Source organism: Colius striatus, chromosome 5, assembly GCF_028858725.1.
Source record: "Colius striatus isolate bColStr4 chromosome 5, bColStr4.1.hap1, whole genome shotgun sequence".
NCBI classification, from domain to species: Eukaryota; Metazoa; Chordata; class Aves; order Coliiformes; family Coliidae; genus Colius; species Colius striatus.
Window position 1 is genome coordinate 10,446,365 of NC_084763.1, and position 16,394 is coordinate 10,462,758.

The following is a 16,394-nucleotide window of genomic DNA, read 5'->3' on the forward strand; positions in this document are numbered from 1 at the left end:
TCCTGATCTCATTTTGCTTAAGGGATCATCATGAAATAGCTACAAATCTTTAAAAAATGACTAAACACACACCCTGATGTGCAAAACACCATTTAGATAAAGTGCTTTCTGACACTAATTTTAACAAGGGGCATACAAGCAACGGTGCTGTCGCAAACATGTCTCCTGAGACAATTTTTTTTCCTGTGGTTCAGGTGCAAAATGTTTTTTCAGATCCCCAAATGAGAGGAATCCTCCTGTATACTGTGAGACTCCAGGGAAAACATCAACATGCATAACTGAGCTGTCTATGGAAGCTACCATGGATTTCAGGAATGATTAATAAAGTGTGGGAGGCTCATGTCTAATTTAATTATATTTCCATGTGAGCCATAATTTATTAGTTTTAAAATTAATTAACTTTAGTTAGCTGCTGGCAATTAAATGCAGATTGGCAGTTCTTATAAAGATGAATTTCCCTTTTCGTTTTTGTATCCCATTGGTACATGTCCTCGTTTCAGCTGGGATAGAGTTAATTTTCTTCTTAGTAACTGCTACAGGGCTGTGTTTTGGGTTTATGCTGAGAAGAATGTTGGTAACACAGTGACAGTTTTGGTTGCTGCTGAGCAGTGCTTGCATAGAGTCAAGGCCTTTGGTGCTTTTCACGCTTCCCTGCCAGTGAGGAGGCTGGAGAGGCACAAGGAGCTGTGAGGGAGCATGGCCAGGACAGCTTATTATAACTAGGCACAGGGCTATTCCATACCATAAACCATGACAGTACATTTTTCTTAAAACTGCTTCTGATTCACTCCTAAAGAAAAATCTCAGCATGACACTTAGAAATTCTGTTGTAAATTTTACTCACTGGCCAAGAACAAAATGTCTTCCCTATAGAGCTCAAGAATACTTTCATAGGACCAAGGTAGGATTCATTCTGTGTGTTGAAGAATCTGCTCTTATCTCTCAGAAAACAGGAGATGTATCTGTGATTCCTATTACAAAGTGCAGTTGATTGCCCACATTGGGGTAATAAATAGGTTGGGGTATTGCCAGCCCAGAAATCTTGATACAGACATTAGGCAGTCACATCTGATTGCTTAGGCTCAGTATGGATATAGATATGCTCTGAAGCTGCTTAAGCTCACAAGTTCCAAATGGAGGGTGTGCTGAGCTACTCAGCTGCTTTGGCATATTAAGTCTCTGTTGATCATGGAAAAGGGGGAGAAAATTACAGAGTTTGTGCCCAGAGTCTGTGTACTCTCAGCTATATTTATTTGCTCAAGGGACTGCTTTCCAATGGGATTCAGGAAACCATGCAGAGCCTTTGCAGTTGAGTGTGAGGGGGTGTTCTATACCCAACCTCATCTAGAAATGTGGTGATCTCAACACGTGGAGCCAAAGTAATTTACAACATATGTTATAATTATTTCATCAATGCCTAAGATTTTGATAAGAACAAGAGCAGTATCTTTGATGGAGGAAATTGTCTTCTCCATGATATACTTTTTTCCTAAATGACAGTATTTTGAGATGCTGCTGTTGTTCAACACTCACTTTTGAATTTATACCATTACATATTTGTGATTGACACAAATAAGGCTTTTTTGTGTAAGGCTTTTTTGGGATGGAAGGACAAGTACATGAAGCAATGTATTAGTCTGCCAGAAAAGGACAGGGCTATAAAGTAAGGATAGCAGTAAATGGAAGGGAAGATATTAGGAAGCTAACATTGGAAGCAACCTGGAACAAGGGGGAAAACAGGTAGATGTCAAAGAAGAAAGACTTATGTGCTTAGACTTATGTGGTACAATAAGAGATTAACTGAAGGTTGTTTGACTGATTGTTGTGTCAAAAATGAAACTAACTTTGACACACCTAGAGTCTTCCATAGCTAATATCCCTTTTTAATTTGTCTTTTAAAAATTCTAAGGAACTGCATTTTCAAAAGTGAAGATTATCATAAAAATAAGGACATGCACATAATATACATTTAGGCCAATGTGGGGTGTTTGTTTCAGAATACTTTCTTAAATATTCTCCTGTACTCTTTTTCCCATGTCAGGTCAATTCCTACATTTATCTGAGAAAAAGCTGTTCACATCTAAAAAGCTGAGGTAGATTTAGATATGTAAGTTGTATCATTCCCATCAAATTGACTGATAATCCTGATTTCTTTCCTTGTTTTGCTTCTCTCTTTGCTGAGGATGCAGAAGAAAAAGCTAAGAAAGAAGCAGAGGAAAATGCTCATCAGGGAACAGAAGAGAAGAAAACAGATGAAAAGGATGAGAAGCCAGCTGAAGATGCCACAGCAGCAAAGACAGAGAACAGCAAAGAACCTAATCCTGGGGAAAACAAAGGTTCAGACTCCAATAAGAATCATGTCAATGGGACTCGGCAAACTGGGATGAGCAAACAAGAAGCCTCTCAAGGGAAAAACACATCATGGACAGATAAGGGAACGGATTCTCATCATGCAGTGGGAGAAGAGAAGCAGCAAGTCCAGAATGGTGAGCTCTCTCCTTCCACTGAAATATAAATCCAGCCTTAAAAACACTATCTCATCTCATTGATGAGAGAACCTGATGTCCTGAAATGTATGTCTCGGGCCCAAAGCCTCTTGCTGGTCATTGGCATAGTCACCTGCATATGGGACTTGGAAATTGTAAATTAGTTCCCAAGTAGTGGCCTTCCAGAGATGGGATTTATCACGCCTGCTTGGCATTTTTGGAAGAAAAGGAAAAGACAACATTTCTCCTGTAATGATAAACAGGCTGAAAAGCTGAAACAAATATTTTTGGTTAATTGAATAGCTTCATTACTTGAGTAACTTACAAAGGAGAAGCCAAAGTTGGCTTATAAACTCTTTTAAAGACCAGTTAAAAGTATCTTTTAACTGAGTCTCAGATAGAAGTATGTTTTGGGTCAGAGAATTTCCCACCTCTCTCTGTTTTTAAGAGTTATTTATGCTTTCTTTACTCAGTTTTTTTATTAGGGTAGTCAAAAGCCTGATTTTTTTTGAGAGATTCTTTTTTGATCAGAATTTTTATTCCAATATTTTAACTTGCTGTAGAACTGAGTTGAAATGAGTCACATCTTACACTCAGAAAAGATGGAAAAAATGTTTGATAATTGCATTAAATGTTAAAAAGAAATCAGACCCATGAGAATAGATCAGTTGTCTCTTGACCATTTCACTGTCTTTCTCTTCCCAGCTCCTTCTCCCTGAAGCCATTGTCAAAAATGACAGTATAGCCACATGTGACTTGTCACAAACTTGGCTAGTCCAAAATAAGCAGTGAACTCAGACTTGGAAGAACCCTCTTGAAAAAACACCTAAGTGAGCATACAGATTTTTACAGTGCCAGGCTCAGGCAATGTGTTTAGATGGCAGCAGAGGCAGAAATTCTGTGTAAAACATTCCTGATATGATTCTCATGTATTTCATTTGGCTACTGGCCTTTCGCAGTCATCTCTCCCTCATTAAGTTTTTCTGAGATTGGAAGGACTGCAAGAATCAGAACTGTCATGCTCTGCTATGTGTGGGATTTATCTCCAGACAGTATTGCATGGGTGAATAGGAACAGGCTCCCCAAGGAGACAAAAAGGTTGAGAGTGTATGAAATCCCAGTTAGATTGCACCAGTTTTCTCTTCTGAAATCCTTTGTTTTACACATTTCTAACAACATGGGGGATTCAATGTACCCTAGTGATTTTGACAGGACCTTCCTAACATTCTTTCTGCTGCATGTGTCAAAAATGCTTTGAAAGGAAGTATAATGATTTCTGAAAATTAGTATCTTCCTCAGGAAAAGAGATGCTGCTCCTTAAAATGGGGAGAGGCCTTTGTGAGATACAATCATGGCAGAGTATTTGGAGACTGATGAAATCCTAACATTCTTATCTCTGGGTTCACCACAGTTGCTTTTGCACCTATATGTTATTACCTCATCTTAAAGTATTTGCCTTACTATTTCTCTGCCTTTCAAAAAGATCATTATGATCATTGTTGTACTCCACTGCTGCCACTGTGGCAGGGTAGACAATACTCAATACAGTACTCAAAAGCCCCCTCTTCATTTTAAGTTATATTCAATGAAAGTTCAGATATCGTGGTGTTTAAAGTCTCTCTCAATCACTTGCTGCATGTGTGCTTTCTCAGAGATATCAAACTCTGCAATAACAGATGTGTGCATGTTCCTTGTCTTCTGCACACATGTAGGGTCAAGCTTATGAGCTCATTATTACCATCAGCTGTATGATGGTTGGGAAAATGCGAGAAGACTTTTGTGCTTTGCTAGGCATGTTTGCATTTCATTTCCTAAAGACAGTGTCCTTCTTTTAGAGGTCATCTTCATCAAGCAGACATCTCAGCCCTGCTTGGAGCTGCTCATACCTCTGTTGAAAGAGACCAAGTCAGTGGCAGTGTAATTGGTCGAGGAGATTGCTGCTTGTCCTGTATCATCTTTCATTTTTTCTCTCACTTGCACAGTGAAGCATAGGAAGAAAAGCATGAAAAATTTGGGCTCTGAGTGTGAACTGTACAGGACATGGTTTTTTTCCATCTCATTAACTATTTTAAGTGTTGAAAACCTTTACTATGATGAAGCATAACTGGAGAGAGAGATGGATCATCTGTCATCCAAGATTAACAAATAGTCCAGTGGCTGGGTCATAATGTGGAAGAGAGAGACCTTGCTTTTCTACAGTTTCTCTTTTTTTTTTGAGCTGCTCAAAAAATAAATATCCACTGGCCATGACTATTTTGAAGGCAAATCAGATCCACTTTAACACATAATATCTATACTTTTCATCCAAAGGGTGGGATGTAGTTGTAGTAACAAAACCAATAATACAAATGGAATAAGCATTGTTTTAATACAACCCTGCAACATAGCTCACCTTTACAAAATTCTACAATGAGACTTTTACAGCTTTTTGTGTTGAGGTGTGGGTCACAAATTCACTGCTACTCCTCTGGGGAGAAAGGATGAGCTGTGTGCTCCCATCTGAGCGGGCTGATACTGCTTCTCTAGGTGCCTGAAGGAAGGATACCTTCTTAGCTGCTCTTTGTACACTGCACCTAAAAGAGCCCAGTTTGACTAGAGCTCTCCCTTTAAGTTATCTGTCATTTGATCTTGCACTTGGCATTCTCATTCAATGGAGGAATGGTCTGGGAAGGTCTGATATGCTCTACTGTATGACTAGTAGGGGACAGAAAATGAGAATGGCTCTGGTTAACCTTCCTGGCTTCATAAAACACGCCTCAGCTCATCCTGCTGTTTACATTCTGTATCAGCCATTGCTCTGGCAAAGACTTTGCTTTCCTGCTTTGCTACAGGGACTATAAAGCCCATGATCACTGTTAGCATGATTGTTTGTTTGCTGATATTGTCATCAAAGGTTCAACCCAAAAGAACCTGTGATAAAGGAAACTGATAGGAGAAAGTAAGACAAAGTTAGGTAGGAGTGCTGATGATAACTAAGGTGGTTCTTTAATATAAAGACTTATGATGAAGTCTTGCATGGTCTTAGTCTTTTAAAAGCATAACTCAGAGCCCTGAATTTTGAAATGAAGGTTGTGCTCAGGCTTTTAATGGCTTACATATGACCAGAGGGGATATAAGTTTGCATGGGCACTTAAAAGGTGTTAACAATTAGAATAAATTTTAAAGTAGATTGTAAAGCTTGGTTTTCTGTGGGAGTTGGATAAATTTTGTCTGATGCTTTATTCTGTGAAAATGTGTTAATCCATTTCCTTGTGAATTCGAACCTTTTATCCTAAGGAACATCCCCTTTGGATGTTGCGATCTGATTGAGATACAAGCATTAATAAGCTGCAATCTGCATTAAAATGCTTATGATATTTCTCATTGCTTATTTCCAGGTGAATTAAAGGAAGATAGTAAGTTGGACAAAAAAGATCAGTCTGGTGTGGGGGATGAATCAAAGAAAACAGATGGTAAGGACAACATTTTATTACATTTTGTCACCCATTTTTATATGCAATTTATTGTTTCCTGAACATCTGCAATTTATTCTAAAGCAAAACAAAAATGTGTTGTAACCAGAAACAGACTTAACAAGAACAGCCATTAGATTCGAAACAAGCCATTTGGGTATTGTGGGGGAAAATCGTCCCTTTCATTTAGTGCCTAGCACCATGGAGTTGTTCCATTGGTAAGCTTTATCCATCATTTTTTGTGCAGTGCTTGCAAGAAAAATCCTGGATTTTTAGTGTTCCTTAATAGGAAATGTGGATTTGTCATGTTCTATCCTTCTGATTTTTTGGGCTGTATTCTGCTCTCTAACAGGACAGGCTACAGGGGAGATGCAGAAAAAGAGAGCCATGAACAAAAACCTGCACAAGATGTCCTTGCTTTTCATGGTGGCATGCTATACCAATACAGAGACAAAGCTTTCTTGACTTAATTGTCTAAAAGGGAATTTGCCAAGCACTGTAAAACCACAGATGTGGGAACCAAGCAGGAGTGAGCACATCAGCACACAAGTTCTATTAGGGATGTTAAAGGAAAGAGATGTTGCTGAAATAGTGTTGAACAGAAGCAATCCCAAGCCTTAGGCCAGTTTCTTGGGCATCTGGAAATAAGTTCAAAGGAGTCTGAGCCTGGTGTGGAGGTCCACAGAGATTTTAGTAGCCCCAGCAAAGTGGGAAAACAGCTGTAAGAGACAGAGTATCTGAACCCATGTTTCTCCCAAAGCAATTGCTAAAGTATTAGGTAGTGAAATAAATGGAGAGAAGTGTTAGAGCAGCTGGCATTTTCTTTGTGTGTGTCTCAGTGAAATCCACTGAAATAGCTATTCCTAAATGTAAATAATACAGTATTTTGTTTTGATGGTCAAGACAATCTCATTGTGAGTACTGCAGTTTAGAATGTTACTGTGTTTTCTTTTATTACTTTCTTTTAAGAAATTACTTTAAATTCTTATTGCCATAGCAAAGTGTTAAATAAGAGGAAAATGTAACTAAAAGTGTAGGAAAAAAATAATCTAAAAGCATATGTTTGATTTCAGATACATAAATAGATACTTTTTTTAAAGAGGCCCCTTGGCAACAATTGTTTAGGAAAATTCAATTACTTTGGTAAGAGGCTGCATTATTTATGCACTTAAGTGTCTGTCAGGAAAACAGTCTTGAACAAGTACCATTCACAACTCTTCTGCACTCATGCAGAAATGAAGCACAAATACTCAAATAACATGCAACCCATAGATGTTTGTGTGTGTGTGTGCAGTGCTGAGTGTAACTGCCAAGGCCCTAGGAGAGTGAATGGGGCAGAATCTCCCCACTGCGGTGGGTGATGGCTGAACAGCAGCTGTGCTGGAAGGCTGCAGCCCTGGCAGGACCATGTGCGCACAGAAACACCCAGGCTCCTTTGGAGAGGACTCAGGACCATCAGTCCAGCCAAGCAAGTAGACACAGGAATGCCTCATTTTGAGAATCAGGTTACATTTGAAGGTCTTGAGGTCTCAGAAAGATTAGGGGCACCTATTTAGTTGGGTTGGAGGACCGAGAAGGAATGTTTCACGCTGACCTTAAGTTTGAGGGTGTGAATTTCATTCCTTGCAAGTTGCTAGTATGGTGTTAGTTATTTAACGTTTATTTATTATCCTGCAAGAAAAATGTTCTGCTCATCCCCTTAGGGAAAAAAAAAAACAAACCCTATACTGTGAGACCAGTTGATTACAACAAATAAGAAACTGTAACCATGCAAGGAGCCCCGGCACAGGCTGCCCAGAGGGGTTCTGGAGTCTCCTTCCTTGGAGGTCTTCAAGACTCACCTGGACATGTTCCTATGCGACCTGATCTAGGTGAACCTGCTTCTGGAGGGGGGTTGGACTAGATGATCTCTAAAGGTCCCTTCCAACCTCTATGATTCTATGAAGGACAATTTGTATTCTGAATGTTTTTCACTCAGACACTGTAGAGATTATAGCTAATGATCTCTCTGACAAAAATCAGGAGAAAAATTGTGAATTATATGCCTTAGAAAGGAAAATTGTGGGGTAACGCTTATGTTTTGGCAACTATTGTGCCACCAATTCTGTCTGATATTCCCTTCAGAGCAGATCTCCTTAGCAGCTGTGTGAGGTATGTGGACAAAGGAGCGCTGTTCATGGATAATACATAGCTGTTTGCAGACTACTGAAATGTTTACCCAAACATACACTTTCTCGTGTGCATATGATCTTTCACATGCTGGAAAAAAAGAATTAAGCAGAAGAGTTAGGAAGATTGAGGTTACAGCTATAATGCAGTTTGAAACTCAGCCTGAACTGTTTTCAGGACCAGTGGCACTTGGGTTTTACAGCCTCTGTTCAACATGTAGATTGGGTGTATTTGTATTAAACAGATGCCCATGTGTAAATTTACCAGAGAGCTTCAGGTTTCTCCCTGTTACCCATGAGCATCAGCTAAAGCCCTGTCCCCAGCTGAGGTCAGTCTGCCACCCAGGACATCCTGCCCATGGAGAAGGAAGCTGCAGAGTACACGTTGCATAAGTCTCTGCAGAATCTGTGGCCAAGTAAGGTTTTAAACATATAGAAAGGAAGTTATTGTAATATCTTGTTATATATGCCAAAATGTTTCTAATATATTTGTCATTCTGCTGCATGGGGAACCATGTGGCCAGGGACACGGGTTAACTATCCCATGTGGATGTGAAGACATTGATGCTGTGTGTCTACACTGTAGTTACAAGTGTTAAATGTAACTTCTGTGTCAGAGTTACCTTGAAGCTACCCAAAAATAGTTAAGTGGGCATTCCTCTAGGAACAGGGACCAAACTCATTGACACAGCAAGGAATGATGTGTACAGCTAGCCAGAGCTTCATATGACTGAATCTGTCCTGAGTCTGTCAGTACCAAAGCCAACTACTTCAAAGCTAGCTCAAGGATGGCAATGTAAGTCGTGCCTTAGGTTTTAGCCTCAACTGCTTCAAAACCCTGTGCAAGTCTCTTAAACCTTGGCTAGTCTCCTCCTCATGTTAATTTAATCTTCATATTATTGGCTTTTCTCAGTGGGGGATACTGCTTGCTACTCAGTACTACCCATTTTTTTCAGTTCCAGGAAAAGAGATACCAGGCTGCTGTTTCCCACGTAAAGACACAGCCCTATCAGAGACATCCAGACACAAGTAGTTCATCAAATGTTTCCTGTGGGATAGAATGTAATTAAACCATTTTGGGAAGCATGATTTTCCCATGTGAAACAGTTGCTTTTCAACACTTTGAATGGAAAATTGTAAGCAGCCACACAGAAATGACTTTTTATCCACATTCACAAAGTTTCTATTTTGCATTCTGCTCACAAAACTGACAAAAAATGAGAACGTTTTTATTCTCCATTTCAGACTAGATATAAAGAAGGAGTCTTTTACAATAAGAGTAATCTGACACTGGCACAGCTTCATAGAATCATAGAATGGTAGGGGTTGGAAGGGACCTTTATAGATCATCTAGTCCAACCCCCCTGCAGAAGCAGGTTCATCTAGACCAGGTCACATAGGAAGTGGGTCTTGAAGACCTCCAAGGAAGGAGACCCCACCAACCTCCATGGGCAGCCTGTGCCAGGGCTCCCTCACCCTCACAGTAAAATAGTTTTTTTCTGATGTTTAAATGTATCTTTTTGTGTTCAAGCTTCATCCCATTACCCCTTGTCCTGTTGATAGCTACTATAGAAAAAAGAGATGTCCTGACACCCACCATTTATATACTTATAAATATTAATGAGATCCCCCCTCAGTCTACTCTTCTCTACAGTAAACAGCCCCAGTTCCCGCAGCCTTTCCTCATAAGGAAGATGCTCCAGTCCCCTGACCATCTCGGTGGCCCTGCACTGGACTCTCTCCAGCAGTTCTCTGTCCCTCTTGAGCTGGGGAGCCCAGAACTGGACACAGGACTCCAGATGAGGCCTCACCAGGGCAGAGTAGAGGAGGAGAAGAACCTCCCTTGACCTGCTGCCTACACTCTTCTTGATGCATCCCAGGATGCCATTGGCCTTCTTGGCTACGAGGGCACATTGCTGGCTCGTATTTAGTTTATTATTAATCAGGACTCCCAGGTCTCTCTCTGCAGAGCTGTTCTTCAGCAGTTTGACCCCCAGCCTGTGCTGGTGCATGGGGATGTACCTTCCCAGGTGCAGGACTCTGCCCTTGTCCTTGTTGAACCTCATGAGGTTCCTCTCTGCCCAACTCTCAAGCCGATTGAGATCCCGCTGAATGGCAGCACAGCCTCTGGGGAATCAGCCAGTCCTCCCAGTGTGGTGTCATCAGGGAACTTGCTGAGGGTACACTCTGTCCCCTCATCCAGGTCCTTGATGAAGATGTTGAACAAGACAAGCTTGCCTAGAGAGGTGTTATATGTTCCATCTCTGGGAATATTCAAGGTCAGGTCAGATGGGGCACTGAGCACCCTGATCTGAGGACCAAAGTGGAGCTTATCCAAATATTCTTTTTCAGTTAACAGTTACAACAATTAAAGGGTATTTTTTTTTTTGTCTTGGAAACTTATTACTCTAGTGGTAAGATTCACGTTTGCAGGTTATAGCACAGAAATATACAGGATATTTTTATCTTGAACAGCTAATATGTACAAAGGCTGATGTGCCCTGGGTGTGTGTAATGAGCAATGCTCCCACCTTGTGGTCAAATCGTAACCCTGCATTTTCACAGGTCATCGTTTCAGTAATACATTCCTCTATGCGATGCAACCGAGTAGAATAGAATAGAGTTAATATAACATGATCTTATCTAGTATGTAGCCTTTTAATTTTACAGGTTCTAAGTAGTTCCTAACAGACTTGTCAGAAATTGAGGTTTTGGCTTGTTTTATTTTGGTTATGTTGAGCTATACTGTTGCTTTACAATAGCTTAAAAGCCTTTCATACATGTTCTGTGTATACACTGCCAATGCCAACACATAAAGCTGCCTTTTGGGCTTAATTTTCCTTGACAGTCATTCCATGATCAAGAAGTAGAAAATTCCATCTTGATAAAGTACAAGGACTTAATTTCTTTCTGTCCCAATTGTCCCCAAAAATCAAGTGGCAGAGTAGCTGGCACAGAATGTTGTTATCTTAGAATGCCTTTGGTGTAGGAATATAGTAACATGAAAGAGCCATGATGATGACTTCACAGTTATCCCAGGCAGACTTGAATTGACAAGGCTCTTCCCAGTTTTGTTTAAGGGGAATGAAGGTTTTTGTGAAACTCTACAACCATTTAAGAGTTGTCTGTCTCTAGAGCCTCCTGCAGATATTATTTGCATGTGAGCCAATCTCATCATGACCACTGGGTAGCAACTATCACTAAACAGACCTCTGGCAAAACCTGTAGTCTGCATAATGCTAGTGCTGTTTTTAAAGAGTGTATCAATGAGCTGCATTTATCTATATCTTCTTGAGAGAGATAAAAAAGTGCATTTCAGGTCATATAGATAATGATGCCATTTCTGTTTGTAGTCCTAAAGATAGACTGATTTCTCCATTAGTGTCAGAAGCAAAAAGCCCATTTCAGTTTGTAAGACAAACACATGGATTTCTCCTTGCTGTTTCATAGTGCTCTTGGTACTATATGTCAGAATCCAGCAGCAATAGCAAATTGGAATTGCAATAGTCTAAGACTACTTCCAGAAACAATTGCCCTCCTTTTCTTACTTCCTCTTATAGCCTGCTATTTGAATTACATTGAGGTTGTTGCCCCAAGTTAGAAATCAGTAAACGTTGTGCTGATACCTTCTGGAAAAGCTTTCTTGAAAGCATGAAGGCATTTTGCTCTCCAAAAAGACATATGTGATTCACCATAATTTATCTAGCTGAAAAATTGCTCCATAGTATACACAATGTGGAATAACTGGAGGGAAGTAACTGTGCTGCTTAGAATGGTTTTTGTGCTCTTTTGAAAAAAATGAGTGTGTCTGATTTAGCAAGTGGCACCTGAGGCAAGCTGGAATTTGCATAGAGGGATGTACTCCGTACTTTTATGCAGTTTTAATATCAAATAGAAGGTGAACACCATGTGATCTTCAAAGCTCAATGCAAAATATGTTGTTAGCATCCTGACCTCAGCAACAGTACATCAGAGTGGCACACATGCTCCATGAGAACATGGAGAGGATGTAGAAAGGCACCTTGAATACTTACGCAGGTGATGTTGCGACTTGATGGGTGTGTGAATGTGTGTATATCTAACTTAGGAAAGCATTTTGTTTTCCTTGGAGACTTTCATGTGTTCCTATTTTAGCCAGCTTTCTATCATTCAAAAAATGCTTGGGATGCTTGATTACTCTTTGCATCTACTTTATGGTGGTGTTATGGATATATATGGCAAGTTTAAAAACTGAGAATAGTATTTGTCCTGATTTCTAATTTAAGTGAATATTTGTCATACTCATTCCAGGTACATGACTGAAAAAACCCCAATCACTGTAGGTACTTAAATAGGGATTTTGAGTAGTTAACTTTATGGAGAACAATTTTTCAAGTTACCTTTGATGCTTTTAAATCTAGTTCTGCTTAGAGATAATACAGAGCTCCGTTGTTGCTCGGGGCTGATGTCCCTGGTCCTAAAGGCATGGAGGAATGTGTAACCTAAGCAGTACATTAAAGAAATTCTGTGATTTCGTACCATCAGCCATTATATTGCACCAGTCAGGGAGTGGAGCTGTGTCCTTGCTTCTGTTATAGGCCTTTTTACCCCATTTAGGATAATTTGCCTGTGTAGAAGTTCTCTGCCTCAGCAAGGGGAAAGTCATCCTTGCTCCCCAGCTCCACAAATTCATCTTAAATCCTGTGACAATCAGGCCTCCTTTTCCCCATGCAACACAGCCCTGAGAGAGAAACAAGCTCAGGCCCAAAAGGAATGACTGAAGGGGAGGAAAAAATATTAAATGGTTCTCAAAAGAGGTCAGTGACTCTAAGCTTTCATCTTACCCCTTCACCGTGGAACAGCTAGCTTCCCATTTGACCATACCAGCTATAGGTTATCTTGCCAGATTGGGACTCTGACATTTAAGTAGTTTAAGTAGAAGCATTAAGAAGAAACTCGACAGTCAACTATATAGGAATTCAAGTGTAAAGACTGCACTCTATAAACTGCCAGCGGGGTCCTTGGTAGGTACCTTCATGGCGTTTGCTCTGTGCTGGACCTACTGCCTGGTCTCTCCCTGGGGGCACAGGCAAAGGGACTTTGGTCCCCTTGGGTGGGCTGCTTAATCTGCAGTTCTGTACCATTCACTCCACAGAAGCTGGATAAACAGAAGAGAGTGTCATTTTTCAGGTTAGTTTTCTGAAACCCCCACCTAATAGTAAACTTTACTACTTACTACCATTAGTCAATCCATCACTAGGCAATTCATTCTTTTTTCTGCTTCTAAACCCCTGCTTTGTTATTCTTAATGTCAAAACCTGGGACTTGGAGGCAATAATAAATGTCGAAGAAAACCAGCAGATGATATTAGTTGAAAAGTGCTATTTTGAGTCAGGGTAAAGTATTTAGGAATTTGTCTACTTCAAAACAAGGGATTGTCAAGAAACTGAAGAGACACTAGAAAAAAATCCAAATGGGAATTTTTGCTTTGAAGTGGTGTTTCATATTTTTAGACAGCTTTAAGTGAATGGTAAAAATGAAAGTTTTGTTTGAGTTAGAAGAAAGGCTCAGCTTGATCTTTCATTTCCCTTCCAGCTCCCTCCCACCAAAAAATTCCACTCCCCAATAGTCATTTCTGCAATGAGAGAAAACAATTACTTGTGTCTGACCCAGAGCTAAGCGTTATCCTAATTGTTCAGTTTAGTCAATCAAAGAAGCAATTATTTGCCCAGTGCTAATTGCAAAATGCTGATTCATATATTTGGCTGAAAACTTTGTTGGCTTTGATTATGCTTCTGCCTATGGCAGCCCATCCTGAAAAGCACTGGGGCTTTTCCTCTCTGAACACATCCTTATGAAAACCATGATCTAGCTTTTACTCCAAACATGTTCAGAACTTTGAATTATATTTGATTATCAAATACAGACTAAGCTTTTGCACTTATTCCTGTAGGTTGCTTTGCATAATAAGTGTCTCATTTCTTTCGTACGTGCTTTACTCAGGACACTCAAATGCTATTTGGTGCAACCAAACTTTTGCCAGTATATTCATGGTGTTTTTTCTCTGCTGTCGTGATTTCCATAATGTGTTGATAGGCAAACAAAATCTATTATGCAAAAGCTAATCTCTTTCTTCCATCACTGATGTGACCTCAGGTCAAGTGTAATACAAGCTGTCAAGCAAACATGAAACTCAAGGTCAGTGTGAACAGGACTAGAAGTATTTGACGTCATGAATGATTTAGGGATAATGATGTGCCAAAGCTGAAAAATCACAATACCTTCTGTGCTAATGTCATTTCTCCTCCTAGCAAAATGAATGTTAAGCACTTGGATTGTCTGCTAAACTAGAAAGATGGTATTTAAATTCAGTTGCACACCAAGTATTCAAAACTTTTTCCCAATAGCATTTAATCTTTTTTTCCCTTACTTTAAAGAGGATGCAGGCACCTTCGAGTAACATTCTCATTTCTTTGGAAAAAAATAATCACTCTAAAATTTCTCATTCATTAAAGAGACTGATAATGGAGATGAATTAGCTTACAGTGCATATTTCTTCTTTATAACACTGATCTTCTGAACTTCCTTTCTTAGGCCTCATTCATCTCTGCTGCAATAGAAGCAAGACAATAGCATAAATATGCAGAATGTTTTTCATGGTCTTATTTTTCTTTGCAAAGGCTTTCAAATGGCTTTAATAGGATATAATATCATCCAGTGCTGAGATTTTCGACATCTTCATTTTATTCTGAGTGCTGGGAGTAGCTTTAACATGCTTGGGTTAGCATGCAGGATAGAAAAGAAACACTCAGGCTTTTCAAAATAAGGTTACAAAATGAAGGGGTCACTCCTGTAAGATATTGAGTAAGTCCACAGAAGGAATTAAAAGTGTCAGGTTTAGCAATCTGGCCCACCAGCTGTAAGGACTTCCATTGTTTTAAGTGGAAAGGATAACTACCTTTTGGATTATAGGTTATCTGAGACATGTTCACTCTGTTATTTCCTCTCATTGTGCATTGCATCAGTAGTAATTGTTTTATGATATCATGCCGTACAACAATCTGTCAGTCTGTTGTCAGTTGTGCAGGGTCAGACCGAAAGTCCTTGTAGCTCTCCATCTCTTGCCTGACAACATTTCGTAACAGAGATCTTAATGAGCAAAGAACAAAACCAGAGCAATGCCTCCCACCTACACCTGTCTGTCTTCCAGAAAGTGAAGGCAGAGGTCATGTTTCTGACTGGCATGGCCTCTGATGGATTTTTCTTCCGTTGCTTTGTGTAACTGTCTTTAAAGCCCTGGTACTCTTCTGTGTACTGGGCACTAAGGAAACACAAGTCAAAATTTACTTGGGTGCTATGTGAGAAATCATATAAGTTTATTGGTTTAAAATTTACTGCTTGATAATTTCCTTTGATTTTATTTCATTTGATTCCCTTCTTGGACTATGAGAAAATGAGTAATTGTTCCCTGTTCACATCCCTAGCACCACTCACGGTTTAATTTGCCTTTTCTTGGATTCAGCATACAACTCTCCCTTTACAGACTGAAGAGCCATAGCATGCATAACCTTTGTGCATTCAGCTTTCCTTCAAGCACAATCCTTTTGATATCTGCTGTTAATGTTAGTATGTAACAGTGACAGTCTGTGTTGCATACATGGTTATTGGGATGTGACAAGAGAATCTGATTTTAATAGAAAGGAGAAAACCTGTAAGATTCGCTTTTCACCCCTACATTTTCAAGAACAAAACATACCAAATACAAAAATGTTCAATTTAATATAGCTGTGTGGTGATTTTCTTTTTTTGACAGCATAAAACCATGAAAAGGCATCACCACAGGGAGCTCACTGAGAGATGTACTGAATGAATATGGTCATCTGAGGCTATCTTCTTTTGTTTTGTCTTTATACTAAAGCTTTAACTCCAAAATATCTTGAGGTAATAATTCCTCAAGGGTGTTATTTCGTGGTGTGGTGAAGTTCTCTTGTTCTGTAGAAGTGCTCATGCAGCATGCTGAGATGAGAGTTGTTCATGCTAAGCACAACTTTTGCCAAGTGAACTACAGGGTTGCCACAGTCTGCTTAGAGAGAAAACCTGAGTGTGTAATCCCTGATAATTGTGGTGACGTCTTACACTTCCTTCATAATTAAGTGTGGTTGTAATGCTGAAGGAATATGTGTTTGAGCAGAGGAAGCCAGGATCATGCAATAACCTCACAAACACTTTCCTCAACTGGGACAAGCAAGTACTTTGTGAAAAAAACCACTGCCCACAAAATCCTTATTCCACATCTCAGTGTCCTGCAG

At 39.7% G+C, this 16,394-nt stretch overlaps 1 protein-coding gene across 3 annotated transcripts in view; it reads left to right on the forward strand.

Annotated features, from left to right (window-relative positions):
* The window catches only part of PDE1C (phosphodiesterase 1C), a 190,010-nt gene that overhangs the window by 154,724 nt on the left and 18,892 nt on the right, over positions 1 to 16,394 (forward strand). For all 3 annotated transcript variants that reach the window (XM_061996471.1, XM_061996473.1, XM_061996472.1), the window contains 2 exons: positions 2,190 to 2,486; positions 5,864 to 5,938. In XM_061996471.1, coding sequence (XP_061852455.1) covers positions 2,190 to 2,486; positions 5,864 to 5,938 — 372 coding nt within the window. The remainder of the gene's footprint in view (positions 1 to 2,189; positions 2,487 to 5,863; positions 5,939 to 16,394) is intronic.